Raw genomic sequence first — 15326 nt, forward strand, 5'->3', positions numbered from 1 at the left:
ATAGCAATTTGCTGCGACATGGCCACGTCTGGACTGTCTTGAGAAAGTGGACACCTCCAATTTATGTGCAAGACAGTCGGCTACGAGATATTACCAGTGTTAGTATCGAGCAATCCCAATCACGCTTGGCACACGCACGACAACGACAAGAAACAGCGGGTTTTCTCTTCGCGAGGCTCTGGGGGCCCCGAAACCTCGTGCTGACAGTAAGAAACATGTGAGCATATATATCGGCAGTGATTATCATGACGTGGTCATCCTGATCCGCGATTGGGATCAATTTTAACGCACGATTGATTCAACTTAAAATGCGCTGACCTGATTTAGCTTCCATTATTATACTATCTCGTACTGTTGTTATAAATGAACAAAGAGACTGGGTTACCTCATCTGCAACAATCTGATCCGTACATCCATCTAGATATCCATGTCAATAATGCGATAGCTGTCGTGGAAATTCTACTATCTTCAACTCAATGAAAGGTGAGCAAGGATTTAATTTATCACTAATGCTAGTACTTACTTCTATCGAACTTCGACAATCTGAATAGATTTAACCCATTTTTGCAACCATATAAAACCCATCATATTAATCACTAAGCAGCCTCTTCATGTATGTACATACACCAGTGAACGCGCACAATTCTTCGAAGATTTAACGACCAGCGCGAAGAGTCAGAGTCACCGGCAAAGCCCCCCTGCGAGTTACAAGAAGGTCCTGCAACTGCTCCTCGTATACCCTTGGCTCGAAACCGCTTACAAAGCGTATGTCGAATGTTTGGAGCATATAAGCCAAGACCATGCGAATCTCAATGAGTGCGAGCGGCCTCCCTACACAGTTTGCAGGTCCCATTGAGAAAGGAATGAACGCACTCGTGTTCAGTACAACATCCGCATCTGCGCGTGACAACCAGCGCTCGGGCCAGAACCGATCAGGGTCTGGGGAAAAGTATCGAGGGTCACGATGGTAGAGGAACGGTGGTACGTGGATAGCTGTGCCTTCCGGGACGAAGATGCTAGAAGAGTGGAATTTGAGTCTTATATATAATATTATGAGTATAAGGCATGCCTGTCGCCCAGTAGATGTCCACCACTTCCGGCGGCTGGCGCACGTTGCAAAGATGTATGCACCGGAGGATGGAGTCGTATAGACTCATTGCTAGTGGAAGAATAAGCACTTCTCGGCAAGGAAAATAGCACACTAACTGACATCACAGCATCGAGATACTCCATTTGTGCGAGCTTGGCTGAGTCTGTTGGTTCTCCATTTTCGATCGGAAATGTAGCATTCACTTCAGCTTGTAGACGCGCATAACAAGGTGGATGAGAAAGTATGTAATACAAGGCATTGCTGAGCGCAGATGCCGTAGTATCGGAGCCCGCAACGATAGCTGTCACTGAGTTGGACACTGTGACAGACAAGGGAGGTGGACCTGCACCGTCCTGTTGGGTTTCAGCATTCTAACACATGTGTTTCAGTGTAGGACATTACCAGATTGCGAAAAAACGCCTTACAAGGTGGTAGAATAGGTCGTCACGAATGGAACCTTCTCGCAGTCGCTTTGAAACCTGATGGAAGGAAAATTCGCCCAAGCGTCTCATCTGCTTCCCAAAGAAGGGAAACATTACAAATGCTTCACTACACCATGGGATATGCTGCATGAGTGATGGGAGGCTGATCGTGCTGATCAGACAACATATTTATGTGAACTATCAATGGAGAATTACTACAGGCCCTCCTCCATCATGTGTACCAGACCACTCTTATCTCCATTTTGTAACAAATCAAATGATTCGCCGAATCTACCAAGGACAAAGTGTTCAGAGTGTTATCGCCCGCTCAAAGCGAATATCACGTACGCAAAATCGCCCATGAAGTCAAAACTGGTCATGACGTGAGCATATCACTATCCACTATACTAAAATGGAACCACTAACGAAAAAAAAACTCAGCCATTGAGATAAATCCACTTGCATGCTGTCTTCCTCAGCCAAGTCACACTTCTTCTTCAGTTCATCAACAAGCTGAGCAGTGTGTCGAATCACGATGGGTTCATAAGTCTTGATAGAGGCACTGCCGAACGCGCGGTTCCAGACGCGCCGTGCTTCAGCATGCTGCTGCTTATCACGGGCACCGATGAGGTTTCCCTTGGCGTTCTTCAGGCCGGTGCCTCTCTTGCCTGAAATTTTGCGTCCATCCCATACTGAAAGGACATATATTTCCAAGCTTTCAGACTGAAAATGACTTACAAGGACCCTTGGGCATCCCGTCAACACCAAGTATGGACGGAAGTAAAGAAATGTCCACGATCGACAACTCATTCGGACCTGGTGGCGCCATCTCTTGTCATCAAGACAGCCGTGAGGCACCGAACAACGTACCTATACGGACAATAGGACCGCGCTTCTTGTGAATTTTCCTGAAGTATAGGTATTGCTGGCCTCGAAACGCTACAAGCACAGACCAAAGCTTTGAGATCTTACATGGAAGTGGACCAGGATACTTAGATAGAGGATGAAGCGGCGAGACACGATAGGCTACGATAGAGCATACGAGGACAAGAAAGTAGGTGGGACATGTGAATAGAATGGCAGCGAGTGTCGAATCCAAAGGGGTTCGCAGGAGCAGAACTGGGATTGCAGGAATGGCGGCGAGTAGAATAGCTAAAGAGGTTGCATCATTTGGTTCGAATCGCTTGAACCAGACGTATGAGCACTACAAATACACGCATGGCTAGAGTTATATCTTTGAACGAATAGAGAGCCTGACAAAACTAAACGTGCAGGTGAGGAGCAATCCGCCGTCGAGTGACATAGTAGATCGATCCACAGTAACCCGGTGGAATGAAGTGAAAGTCAAACTCTGCAACGAGAATCCAAGTCGAGAGCGAGACTAAATCAGGAATAGCAGCTTGCGATATAAATTTCTATCAGGATTGCTGGCTCTTGAGTCTCGACGGTGACTTCACACCGATGCCCCGAGTCACGGTGGGAAACGCTTAAGTCAGTGTTGTCGGTGTCGCAGCCAGTAGTAGTAAGAGGCCAAGAGGTACCACGAGAGCGAACTTCGAAGAGCCACCGTGGGTTTAGGACTCGACACTGATACTTGGATATGATATGTTGAACCACGTCTCGCACATGCTGCTGCTTTCCCACTGGAGAGGGATAAGGTGCCCAAACGCATCTTGCCGCGGGATATTGTTTGTTTGTTTATTGCAGAAGTACGACCGGAGATGGAAGAGAACAAAACAGTGGGATAAAATGGAGTCGAAAGCAAATCGACCGGAGAGAGGACTTCGGGCGCGGGGTTAGGGCAGGTTAGGGTCACTCTCGCCCTTCCGCCGCGTGTCTATTTCCCCCGGCTCCGCCTGACGTCGACGACTCCTCATCGATTCATCATTGGCCAGTTTTAGGTCTACGGCAATGCCATTGTCAGTGTCAAGCGTTGGAAATGCTTGTTCCCCCTCGCTCGCAGCTTTCAACACGTCTGTGTAAACGACTTTGTTTTGGCCTCGGACCATTCGCACAGCCTCTCAACTGGACCAATAGTCGAAAACCTGCGCCAGCTATTGCACAATTCATCCGTATCATGTCTGTTCACACACTGATCCAGCGTAGCGAAAAGCCTTCCCATTTGAATCGTCTTTCTCATGCAAAAAGTCCATACTTGCTTCAGCATGCAGAAAATCCAGTGCGTTGGCTTTTGTGGCGTGCACTCCACTATCGCAGACTAGTTGTTTGTCGTAGGTTGACTGGTACGAATGGGGACCAGAGGCATTTGAGAAGGCTAGGCAGGAAGATAAACCCATTTTCCTGTCCGTGAGTTGATTCACGACCCATATACACCGAACGCCACTAAATGAGTATGCATCTCGATAGGTTGGGTACTCTGCTTGCCACTGTACGCTATCTCATGCACTCATTATAGCCATTTTCACATGGGGAAACTGTGTAGGGTGCCACGTCCTTGCGCACGAGTCGTTTGAGGACAAAGTCACTGCAAACCTCATGAACGAGCACTATATCAACATTAAGGTCCGGTTACCTCTATATATACGGCCTATATAAGGGCTCGCTCATGCTGTGCGCATTCAGGTGGATCGAGAAGAACGCCCAGATGTCGATCGACTGTACATGACCTTCCTGCAAGCATCCAGTGGCGGTGGGGGATGGCCAATGTCAATTTGTAAGGCTAGCTACGTTGTGGCTACACTGCTTTCTTTGACGAATTCGTGTTCTAGGGCTCACACCGGAATTGCACCCATTCTTTGCGGGGGTATGTTACTCATTTCTGTTAGCTCATACTGATTTAGCCTTCTCTCCCCGTTCCGCAGACCTACTTTCCTCCCGGGCGGTTCAGACAGGTTCTCTACAAGCTGGCCGATATGTATGTTATTATCTGTATTCTTGTTTGGCTACCTGATCTGAATCATGTATGGCTTATGTAGTTGGGAGAGCGACCCTGATCGATGCCGGGCATCAGGAAAGCAGATCATCGAATCGCTACGTGATGCTACAAATGTCTGAATACTCACTAGTGCATTATGTCAACTGTGCGAATCTGACAGCCTTGACAGGTCAAATCGGGAACAGACGAGCTTCCTGTCGTGTCACTAGCTCTTACTGTGTATGCGCGTCTTGCAAAGCGCTTCGACACACGTTACGGTGGGTTCAGTAGTGCTCCGAAATTTCCTCAACCTTCGCAGACGACCCAGTTCCTCGCTCGGTATGCCGCACTACGCATGCATTCCAAGGATAGCGGCGCCGGGGAGCAAAAGAATGCAGACGAAGTGCTAAAACATCTCGACGCCGAGAGTCTAGGAGAGGATGGCAAGGATAGCAAGTTGAGTGAACCTTCCAGCAAGCCTAAGAGTAAACAGGAAGAGGCGGAACATGCGCGCGATATGGCAGCGGAGACTCTCGTGCAGATTTACAAGGGTGGCATACACGACGTCGTAGAGGGTGGCTTTGCGCGATATTCGGTGGATGAACGATGGCATGTACCGCACTGTGAGTGCTTGCTTGGGTCACAGAATCACGCAAATTAAAAAGTGGTTCGGTCGTATAGTCGAGAAGATGCTGTACGTATGCTCTGATCTGGCGTCAGTATGTGAGCGTACACACTAACACTGTTCTTACGTTTGTTAGCTACGATCAGGCGCAACTCCTCACGTCCGCACTTGAACTTGCGTCCTTACTCCCTCATTCGTCAGATGGGCCTCCCTTATCTTCTACTCGCACTACTCTCCTGGCTCTCGCTCGCTCGATCCTCATTTACCTTCCTCGACACCTTACCAGCCCAGAAGGAGGATTCTATAGTGCGGAGGATGCGGACTCACTCCCGGCGGCAGACAGCACGAAGACAAAAGAAGGTGCTTTCTACACGTGGACCGCAAACCAATTCAGCAGGATCCTTGGAGAAGATGCGGAGGTGGCTGTGTGGGCGTACGGGGTCAAGGAGGACGGTAATTGCGATCCGATGCATGATATTCAAGGGGAACTTAAGGGTCAGGTGAGGGCCTTCTGCCGTGATGCCGAGTACAATTTCACATGTTCACCCCCGTCGGTTTAATAGAATGTGCTTTTTATGGCACACACACCTGAAGAGGCTGCGGAGAAATTCGGAAGGCCGGTCGAAGAAGTACGGTGTGCGCTGCAGCACAGTTTGGACAAACTCAGAGCATTCAGAGATGAAAATCGACCAAGACCACATCTCGATGACAAGATATTGACTTGTTGGAATGGTCTAATGGTGAGTTCCGCACATTCGAAATCACATCTGTGACAACCAGTTTCATCACTTTCATGCAGATATCGGGGCTCGCTAGAGCTACCGAGACGTTTGAGGGGGAAGAGGCTGTACAGGCTCTTACGCTAGCGGAACGCTCTGCTGCATTCCTTAGGGCCCAGCTGTACAACGAGGCGAGCGGAGAATTGACGAGAAGCTGGCGGGAAGGTGCGGGCCCGAAAGGACAAGCAGATGATTACGCGTTCTTGATCCAAGGTATGTTTTGTTTTTCTGCATTCCACGCGTGAATATTAACTTTAATATCTCACCTCGAAGGATTGTTGGACCTGTATGAAGCTTGTGGCAAGGAAGAATATGTGATATGGGCGATACGTTTGCAGGAGAAGCAGGACGAGCTGTTCTTCGATGCAGAGGGTTGCGGGTACTTTGCGTCTGCGCCAGACGAACATATCCTCATTCGAATGAAGGACGCGCAGGTTTGTTCGATCTCTGTCAATGGAGCTGTTTTGAGTTGACCAGATGTGTTGCAGGATGGTGCTGAGCCCAGCGCAGTGTCGGTTACATTGTCGAATCTCCTGCGTCTTTCACACTTCGCTGAGGACAGACATAAAGAATACGATGAGAAAGCTAAGAGCATTCTCGCATCCAATGCCCAGCTTCTCGGAGCGGCCCCATATGCCCTCGCAGCAATGGTCAGCGCCGCGATGTGTAGGGAAAAGGGATACAAACAAGTATGACCCGTGTTTTTTTCTATTATGTCTTGAGTCTTGAATCTCGTGCACAGATTATCTTGACGGAGTCTCCCGCTTCCTTCCCATCTCCTTACTTAAAGGCTATCCGCGAACGCTTTGTACCAAATCGCGTTCTCATCCATCTCGACCCTGCCAACCCGCCACGGAAGCTCGCCAAGGTAAATGGTACACTGAGAAGCCTCCTCACAGACATCAACACGGATAGAAGTGGCAACGCCGATGCACGAAGCGCGCAGCCGAATGTGCGCGTGTGTCAGAATTTTACGTGCGGACTTCCAATCAGGGATATGGCTGAGCTGAAAGCGGCACTGAAGTAAGGCCGTGGTTCAAGGTGGGTAATGTTTAGGTCGTCGTTCGAGTAGCCAACACTCTGATGATAGGCATCGCAGAAGCAGTTTCCAAACTTGAGCGAACGCTTTTGTACTTGTACTTTTAGTGATGCAAGTGATATGAATCAAAATACTTCGTCCTACGATCGTGGTCACCTGTGACGGTGGACCTGGAGTAATTATATCACCCAGACGCAGACCGTTTTACGAATTTGGCAGCTCAAATGAGTTGCGAAGGGTCTCGAAACTCGAACACTTATCTCAAGAAGTTGTGAATTACTGACTGAACGCTTTTTGCAGGAGATGTTCAGCTCGACTTGAATGCGGGACTCCGTATCCTTCGAGGCCCAGCTGAACAAACACAACCACCTGTTAAGTTGGGAATGGCCCCTTAGAGCGCGTGGTCAAGGCGCAGGTTATTCTACTCGGGTCAGGCACTGCACAAGATTGATAGGTAAATGGTCTGGACTGATACCTTATCTATTGCAGATTACCTCGTTGAGAACTGCAGGAGACCTGGCTCCAGGAAGCCTCGAGGATTGCATCGCCGAAACTTGCATCTAACGCGTCCGCCGAACCGCCAGCGCATGTCGGTCACTCGTGAATGGATCCGATGACCTCGGAGCACATAAAATTATGTACCTCGTCAATTCGAATTTCGCGCCCGGGAGATTGTACATCATCGTGGAATCTGAATGATTGTACATAGCCGAGTCGTGTGCATTTCTTCAGTTTGTCTTTCCAGTCAGAATTCACGTGCGACTTTTAGATTCATGCTCATGCCAGAAGACCAGAGACTTTTCGTCTTGCTGTCGGAGACCTATTCTCTGCGAGATGAAAGCCGCTGGGATACAGAAAAACGTGCTCTGGGGAAATCTTTATCCATCATGCCAATCAAAAGCTAGGGATGTCTACACATTTGATTTCTCCATCATCTCGGCTTTTGTCAAACGATGCAATTGGATTCTCTACGCCCTACGGGGTGTGTTCCTTTTCTGCTAAGCATCAGGACTATGGCTTTTGATGCACGCGGACAGACGCTATCGCGTAGAATGTTAGGGAACTATGCACATGCCCTAGCATTCCGTAAGCAGTTTGCCAACCCCACCACTTACACAAAACGCACGTTTTACGATTGCTGGTGTTCCGAGAGTGTTGAACTTCACTCTGTCACCTGTTATGTGCCAAACCTTGCTTTTCTTGATGTTCAACTCGCGGTTTACATGAGACAGTGGTTCCCATTCCTGACGTATGCCAGCCTTTCCTCGAGAACCAAGTCCTCGAGGAGGGCACGAGGTATCAGCTCCAGTATATCTGCAAGCTCGCCCACCGACAGGCAAGCAATTGCGTCCTCTTAACGGCCCCTGCAAAGGTCTTTCAGCCGTTATGGCAGTACTCAAATGTTTATGCGCCTCATGTTCTAAAGAATTTCACTCTACAGAGGCGTATCAGCAGCATGCTGCGGCGAAGCAACATACCTTCTTTCTAGCGAGATGCGAGGACTGCAAGATTGTTTTCGGGTCTCAAGTTCTTCTGAAGCAACATTTTCGCGAGTCCAACGTTCATCCATCTTGCCTCAGATGCACAGAAGCATTTCGAGATCATGCCCTTCTCTCTGCTGTAGGTGTATTGTACTCATAGTAATACGGCGTTTGTTTTGACTTCTTCAACGATATAGCATATGGCGGAGGCCCATCTCGTACGCTGCAAGCCCTGTCATCGCGCCTATCTCCGGGAAGAGATTCAACAACACTATAGAGAGTCACTTGATCATCCGAAATGTCCCATCTGTGGGGATGGCTTTGAAACAGAGACATTGTTTACAGAGGTGAGATTCTCCGGTGGTTTGCTCCAGATTGTAATATTGTCATTGCTGAATACTCTGCAGCACACTGTTTCCGTGCACTCAAACACTAGATGCGTGTTGTGCAGTCGATTGTTCCGAACAGTAGAAGAATTACACCAACACTACAAGGATTCCGATGCACACCCTCAATGCAACTTGTGTGAGATGGGTTTCAAAGATGAAGTCGCGTATGACCAGGTAAGATATCGAGGTATGTTGGCCTCTCTTCAGAACTGACATGAATGTCGATGATCGTAGCATATGGATATGTTGCATCTACCCCTCACTGCCAACCCTTCGCCCGCCCTGAGTGCTCGCTCTATCAATGAAACTGATTTCTCGCAGATTCAGTCGCTGCCAGTCTCTCCTCTCCCACGTCCGATCCCTACATCGCAACCCCAGACTGTCCACTCATCACCGGAGACTCCTGCATCTGACGTGCTGGTTCACTTCGTGAGCTCACTTTCTTGTTCCATGACTGATTAGTAAAATATAATTTATGGGACAGGCTTCCAACGGCATTCCGCCCACAAACCATGTGCCTCGCGCAGTCTCTGAACCATCTCTACGTTCCATTTCTTCTCTTGGTTCGTACCCTCTGTCGGTGATTCTCGGTATATTTTTATACGTAGTAGGTAAACCTAGTCCTGTGCAAACTGCTCAGCAGTTTCAGCCTTCGCCGGCTGTTTCTCAGAGGACCCTACGCGAACCTAAGTGAGTTGTACGAGCAATTATGTCGGAGAAGTCACTCATAGAGCTGCCCCTTGACTCCCATAGCGGAGATAGTGCACAAATTATCGTATCTGGACGCTCGTCTAGTATTACGAGTATGTCTTTATTCTCTGTACCATCAGCTCCTGCGTCCGCAGATGGATCGTATCGTCAATCGCCGTCAGCTATTTCCACCTCCGTGATGACACCAAGAGCGTCTGTATTTCCTGCCTCCTCGGATCAGGTAGAAGTGGGCTCATCCGTGGGCAAGGCATCTGAATACTTCGGAGTAGAGACGCGAAATAGTCCGTCAACTGTCGCATCGCGTTCTCCAGCGATATCTCCTCGTAGTATTCTCGGAATGAGCTTGGGTCCTACGACGTTCAGGCGGCCTGCCGTGCGGCAATCCATTACTGGAGATTCTTCAAGTTACTCTTCGTCGGGTATGAGTTCGGCATCGTCCCGTCCGCCTCCAGATCGTTCAGCATCCGTTTCCTCCGTATCTCCTGCGGGAAGTAAGTGCAACGATTGTTTATCTGGAGGTCTTGCTAATTGTATTGCAGATACAACGGACACGGATTTGACTGTGCATGACATGCCAAAGCCCTCTGTCCCTATTCCCATCGTCTCCTCGACTCCGCCGAAGTCCCTTTCGTGGCATTGTAGACTTTGTATGAAAGACCCGTGTGTTCAGCCGACAGCAACGCTATGCGGTCATATTTTCTGTCAGAGGTGAAACAAAGAATCTAATGTGCATTCTGCACAATGGCTAACCTCTTATGAAAGCTGCATCCTCAAAGAACTTGCGTCGAATATGCAATGCCCAGTTTGCAAGAAAGTGATGCTATTGAGGTTGCATGCAGAGACGGATTAGATTCACAGAAATTGTCTTGAAGTTGTCTGAGGATTATTTGGACGGTGCTCGTTTGATTTACAATCTCTTACCGGGTACGCGACACCTGCACTCGCACCCCTGTATTCTGGTTATTATGATCGCCGATATGTATGGTCACAATTTATAGATCTTCGTTCTTCATTCTGTTGTAGAACGAGCTCAACTTTTGCACTGAGCTTGACACAAAACAAGGGATGCTCATCTTGATCGCGTTGAGTCTGGGGAAAAAATCAATCTGAAGTGGTCTCACTTAAGCAGCCTTGAAGAATGGCTTTTGGGGTGTAATGCTGCATGCATACGCGGACGGCCAAGCTTAAGACCTAAGCTTTAAGGGCGGGCCGGTGGCGAAACGCTAACACCTAACCCTAAGGCTCCAGTCATGACTCGGACACGGCAGCTTGTTTCGCTTCCGAGTCAGCCCAAGGCGTAGACAAATCTCAACGGATGTGACACTACGCCTTCGTCCAAGAGGCCCCTGGCTAAGAAAACTCAGCGAGGATCCCCGTATATCTTCAGTCAAAACCTCAAGATCACGTCAGGCACTCAATCAAGGATTCACGGAGAGCTATGTCGGATGAGTACTTTGCACGACGCCAGCAGCTAATCCAAGAGGATAGAGCCCGGCGTGTAGACACGAACAAGCTTCAAAGGCTGACCAATATTGAGAAACGCGCAGATAATATAGTGCGCTCCATTCGATCCGCTGAGGCGGTATCAGTATGGGGTACAGAGAGCACGACCATCTTCGATTATACCCCGGATGACACGACGCCGAATGTGTTCCCCGGAATGGCTTTCTTGACTGGTATGTGGCCAATGTAGTTGTTAATGATCGTTTTAACTTCATATAAGCTAGGTCGTGACATTGTGATGAAGACGAGATTGTTCCAAATACTGTCCAAGGTTCGCAAACGGATTGTTATCGGATCAGCTGAGATTGGTTTTGAAACGGTGCCTTCAGATGCCAAAAGGTGCCCTTCTGCACGCTCATCTGGACGCGACCGTCAATGTGCGCGTTTTGATCGAGCTCGCGTTGGGTCAGCCAGCATTACATGTCCGCTCGCCCGCCTCTTTGACCGCCAACAACATCAGGGCCATGATTCCGGAGTTCAAGGCCCTCCCTGCTGATCAGTTCTCGAATCTGATCTCTCTTACCGACCAAGCATACCCAAGAGGTGGTTGGGTTCCCTTCTACAAGGCGAGGGAGACATTTGACCCAGCCCTCGGTGGTCCTGCTGGATTCGACGACTGGGTCGTCAGGGCACTGATGATTAACCCTTTGGAGGCGTACGGAACTCACAACACGACTACTAAGGTTTTCCATCATCTCTGCTTGATCCATGCTTTGTGAACTTCGCTGAAAGCCGATTTCTTAGATTTGGGCGAAATTCACAAGTACATTTCGCATTGGCCACGTAAATATTCCGTCGAACTGTAGCGTAATGGGTGCTTATGTCTTTGCCCAAGCCACTCGTGTACTTTATGCCCATATGGCACGAGTATATCCGGCGCTTCATTTGGTCCTCTATTGAAGACGGCATTTCCTACGTGGAGGCTCGTATTAATTTCCTTGCCAAGTACGTACATCGTAGATCCTTATAAGAGCGATCTCTTCATTGTTCCGTAGGTATATGACCGGGCCAGACGGGGAGGAAAATGTTCCCCATAGGGAGTGGCTAATCGCTTTTGATGCGGTCGTCAACGAGGTAAAGGTAGAGCTCAGACGCCAGGGACGCGAAGACGAGTTCGTTGGAGCAAAGGTAATTGTGAGTTTCTAGGACAATCTCCTATTGAACAAACAGCATCTCACAGATTATCTACACGACCATACGTTCTATTACTTGCGAAGAGCTAAATTGGTACTTAGAAGACTGTCTCGCCTTAAAGAAGGAGTTTCCGCATCTCATTGCAGGTAAGCATGGATCAAACATGCCTATGGAGATAAATCTCTTAAAAAGCAAAACAATCAGGATTTGACCTTGTTGGGCATGAAGATTCACTTAAACCTCTTATCGATTACATTGAGCCACTAGCAAAGTTCGTTGAGCGTCAGAAAGAAGTTGGTGTGCATGTTCCATTTATCTTCCACGCAGGAGAAACTCTAGGCGACGGGAGTGCTGCGGACATGAATTTATACGATGCTATTCTACTTGGTACGAAGCGAATCGGCCATGGGTGAGCAAAATTGCATAATATAGTGGTAATATTGATTACAGCTTGATTGGGCTATCAGATTCTCGCTGGTCAAGCATCCGAGGTTAATGGACATCTGCAGAGAAAAAGGCATCGCCATTGAAGTGTGCCCTATATCGTGCGTCCTATAATCACTCAAATGGGCGCGTTACTCATTTCTTTGGCAGAAATGAGATTCTGGTCAGTAAACCTCTACTACATGTTCTCAACTTGGCTGCAGTGCTCACTACGCTGGATTTGAAATAGCGTTTGACCTCCTCCATGCCCATGCATCCCCTCCCCGTGCTTGTGAATCATGGTGTTCATGTATCGCTATGCTCAGACGATCCCGCCGTATTCGGTAACATGGGATTGTCGTTTGATTTCTTCCAGGTGAATGCTACATGCCGGCTATAGTCGCCTGCTCTAATATGTTGTACATAGGTACTTGTCGCGAGCGAAGTCACGGGGTTGATAACTGCTGGCGAATTTGCACGAGATAGCATCAAGGTGATCTTCGCCTCCATCTCGTAGTAATTCTAATTGATGTAAGTGATTATGTCTAGCATTCGATGTTGGCAGAGGACGAGAAAGCGAATGCCCTTGCTCTCTGGGAGAAACAATGGCAGAAGTACTTGAGCTGGGTGGTGGAAGAATTTGTAGACGTTCCGAAGAACTGACAACGAGGACCTATCCGTACTATTACTCGCATTTACCCACCCGTGCGCTCTCAACAGCACACGCCTTGCATGTGGAATCACAGTGTTAAATCATCAAGGAGCGTGAGGATAGCGATCGATCCTCGCCCTATAGGCTATAGCATGCGGGCGCTATAACAGACGCTTAGCACTTGCCTTTCGACTACAACATCTTTGAACAAGTGATGGATTGCTCGTTCACTCTCCTGGACATCTCAGCCGATCTCGTAGAGCAATGGAGAATCGCATTCGAGAAACACATCCCTCACATCCTTGGCATGAAGGTCATCACCTTACAGTTCAAATTGGCAGACCTGAGCGGGCCAGCGTCCCAGTTCGACTGTATCGTCTCGCCTGCCAACTCATATGGACGGCTAGACGGAGGGTGAGTACATAGCCCCTAATCTGATTGAACGAAAGATAGACATATGATCACTCATTATGCATTCATTCCCATCGACAGCTTTGACTTCTTCCTGGCTGAAGCCTTGGCACCAGCTGAAGAGCTCGAGGCCCCAACAAAGTTAGCACAAGCGGCCCTTTACCGCCGATGGCGCGGTTATGCCCCTCCTGGGTCCTGCACACTCGTCTCGTTACTTAATTCATCATGCGCGAACAATCGCCACAGCTGCTCATACATCGCGTTGTGCCCCACCATGCGTGTTCCCATTAATGTCGAGTGGGATCGAGAAATCGTATACAACTGTGTCTGGTCGCTCCTCGTCGCCCTGGATGAGCACAATCGCGCCGTCAAGACGAACGGAGGAGTGAAGATCAGCCGGGTTTTGATGCCAGGTCTCGCTACTGGCATCGGGGGTATTTCTGCAGAACAATGTGCTCAGCAGATGGCATTAGCGTTCAAACACTTTGAGGATGCTTTGGCTCATCCTCAGAAATGGAGTGCGCTGGAATGGGACGATGCGATTGATTATGCCGAGGATGTGCGTGCCACTCACCGCAGGCGTGTTGGGGACTGATCGTCAGATGTACGCGAAGTTAGAAATGGTAGAATTATGGCAACGACAAACTGACAAGCCTGTTATGTACAAAGTACTATTAGAGACTCTGAACACTGGCGGCTGATCCCGGAGCCGGGACTCATTAGTAAATCGCGGTCACGTGGTAAGAGGGACGCGCGCCATTTAAGCGCCCACCGAGTCGCCAAACTTCCAACTTATACTGCTGTTCTTCTGTCTCTCTTCGTGGCACCACTCTCCTCTGTGTCTTCTCCTCCAGGCTCTAGCTGTCAATAAGTATTTATTATCGAGTGCATTCATGTTCCCCGCCGTCAATGGCACCCTTCTCCCCATAACGTGGGCGCGCGTCAGATATCCAGATATAAATTGACGCAGCCGAATCTTCTAGCAGAGTTGAAGCAACTAAGGATTTGACTTCAAATTAATACTTCCTAGTCATCCCGCAATTTTTCATGGCATTTGTTTTTCTGGCAAACTACTCAGAGGCAGTTGTCACAGTATGGTTAAAGTGCATATCTTCCTCGGTCGCCCACCCTTTAACACCCCATCCATATCATGGTGAGTACATGGGTCATGATATAGTAGAGTGCACCACTTTGAATGTTTATTTGTTGACTTCACTCATCTTTTTTTTTGGTCCTCCATCATCTATTGTGCACTTACTGATCAGACCGTGACAGTATTTAGGCCTTGCACTTTCTGCACTCAACATATAACTTGCGTATCGGTGGCTGGCTGTCATGTGCAGACTGTATCTAAGCCTGTGGAACTGAAGCAGTGAGAGTCTGTTCTAGATCTGTCAGGTGTGCTTCCTCATGAGATGTAAGTTTAAATTGCGAATGACGTCTATTGGCCCAGACGTCTGTCTCAGCAATTGTTTCTTTTTGGGAAACCTACACTATCTCACCCGGAAATATCAATTGCCGTATCAGAATTGTGGTCAATGGCTTGATGTCCGCCTTGATGCCGTTCGGCAAGCCTATCGCCCAGTGCTGCTAAGGTGTGGGAGTGTGCACCGAGGGCACTACAGTGCGTTAAGACCTTTCGAGTTGATACATTTCATTTGACTACTTATATCTTAGGTATGTTTGCGGCTCCCTGTAGAACATCACCATTGTGCTAGCACCATAAAGTCGGTGGTATGCCCATCTACATGCATACAGGGCATGTTACTGATACTCATTGCCGAAATATTGC

At 48.6% G+C, this 15326-nt stretch overlaps 4 protein-coding genes across 4 annotated transcripts; 3 read left to right on the plus strand and 1 right to left on the minus strand.

Moving 5' to 3' along the window:
- Positions 1-655: 655 nt before the first annotated feature.
- FIBRA_07285 (uncharacterized protein) lies at positions 656-2341 on the minus strand (the record flags this gene model as incomplete). The annotated part of the gene is made up of 7 exons (XM_012328971.1): positions 656-1016; positions 1211-1461; positions 1516-1675; positions 1729-1803; positions 1861-1884; positions 2003-2180; positions 2251-2341. 7 exons carry the CDS (start codon positions 2339-2341, stop codon positions 656-658), a joined length of 1140 nt encoding a protein of 379 aa, XP_012184361.1.
- Positions 2342-3589: 1248 nt separating this feature from the next.
- Positions 3590-6818, plus strand: FIBRA_07286 (uncharacterized protein; the record flags this gene model as incomplete). The annotated part of the gene is made up of 16 exons (XM_012328972.1): positions 3590-3691; positions 3748-3819; positions 3880-3901; positions 3956-4035; positions 4096-4186; positions 4242-4276; positions 4314-4387; positions 4449-4521; positions 4578-5010; positions 5069-5081; positions 5149-5512; positions 5576-5752; positions 5812-6004; positions 6065-6225; positions 6280-6480; positions 6534-6818. The coding sequence occupies 16 exons, from the start codon at positions 3590-3592 to the stop codon at positions 6816-6818; spliced, it is 2376 nt and encodes a 791-aa protein (XP_012184362.1).
- Positions 6819-8841: 2023 nt separating this feature from the next.
- Positions 8842-13134, plus strand: FIBRA_07287 (uncharacterized protein; the record flags this gene model as incomplete). The annotated part of the gene is made up of 19 exons (XM_012328973.1): positions 8842-8874; positions 8935-9129; positions 9185-9263; positions 9312-9390; positions 9454-9902; positions 9951-10071; positions 10822-11087; positions 11139-11185; positions 11244-11597; positions 11659-11697; positions 11750-11859; positions 11910-12042; positions 12095-12194; positions 12253-12457; positions 12516-12593; positions 12643-12655; positions 12722-12847; positions 12899-12964; positions 13021-13134. The coding sequence occupies 19 exons, from the start codon at positions 8842-8844 to the stop codon at positions 13132-13134; spliced, it is 2607 nt and encodes an 868-aa protein (XP_012184363.1).
- A 203-nt stretch (positions 13135-13337) lies between these two features.
- Positions 13338-14129, plus strand: FIBRA_07288 (uncharacterized protein; the record flags this gene model as incomplete). Its single annotated transcript, XM_012328974.1, has 2 exons — positions 13338-13537; positions 13577-14129. 2 exons carry the CDS (start codon positions 13338-13340, stop codon positions 14127-14129), a joined length of 753 nt encoding a protein of 250 aa, XP_012184364.1.
- Between the last annotated feature and the right edge of the window lie 1197 nt (positions 14130-15326).

The sequence above is a fragment of the Fibroporia radiculosa genome (genome assembly GCF_000313525.1).
Source record: "Fibroporia radiculosa TFFH 294 genomic supercontigs, scaffold12541, whole genome shotgun sequence".
NCBI classification, from domain to species: Eukaryota; Fungi; Basidiomycota; class Agaricomycetes; order Polyporales; family Fibroporiaceae; genus Fibroporia; species Fibroporia radiculosa.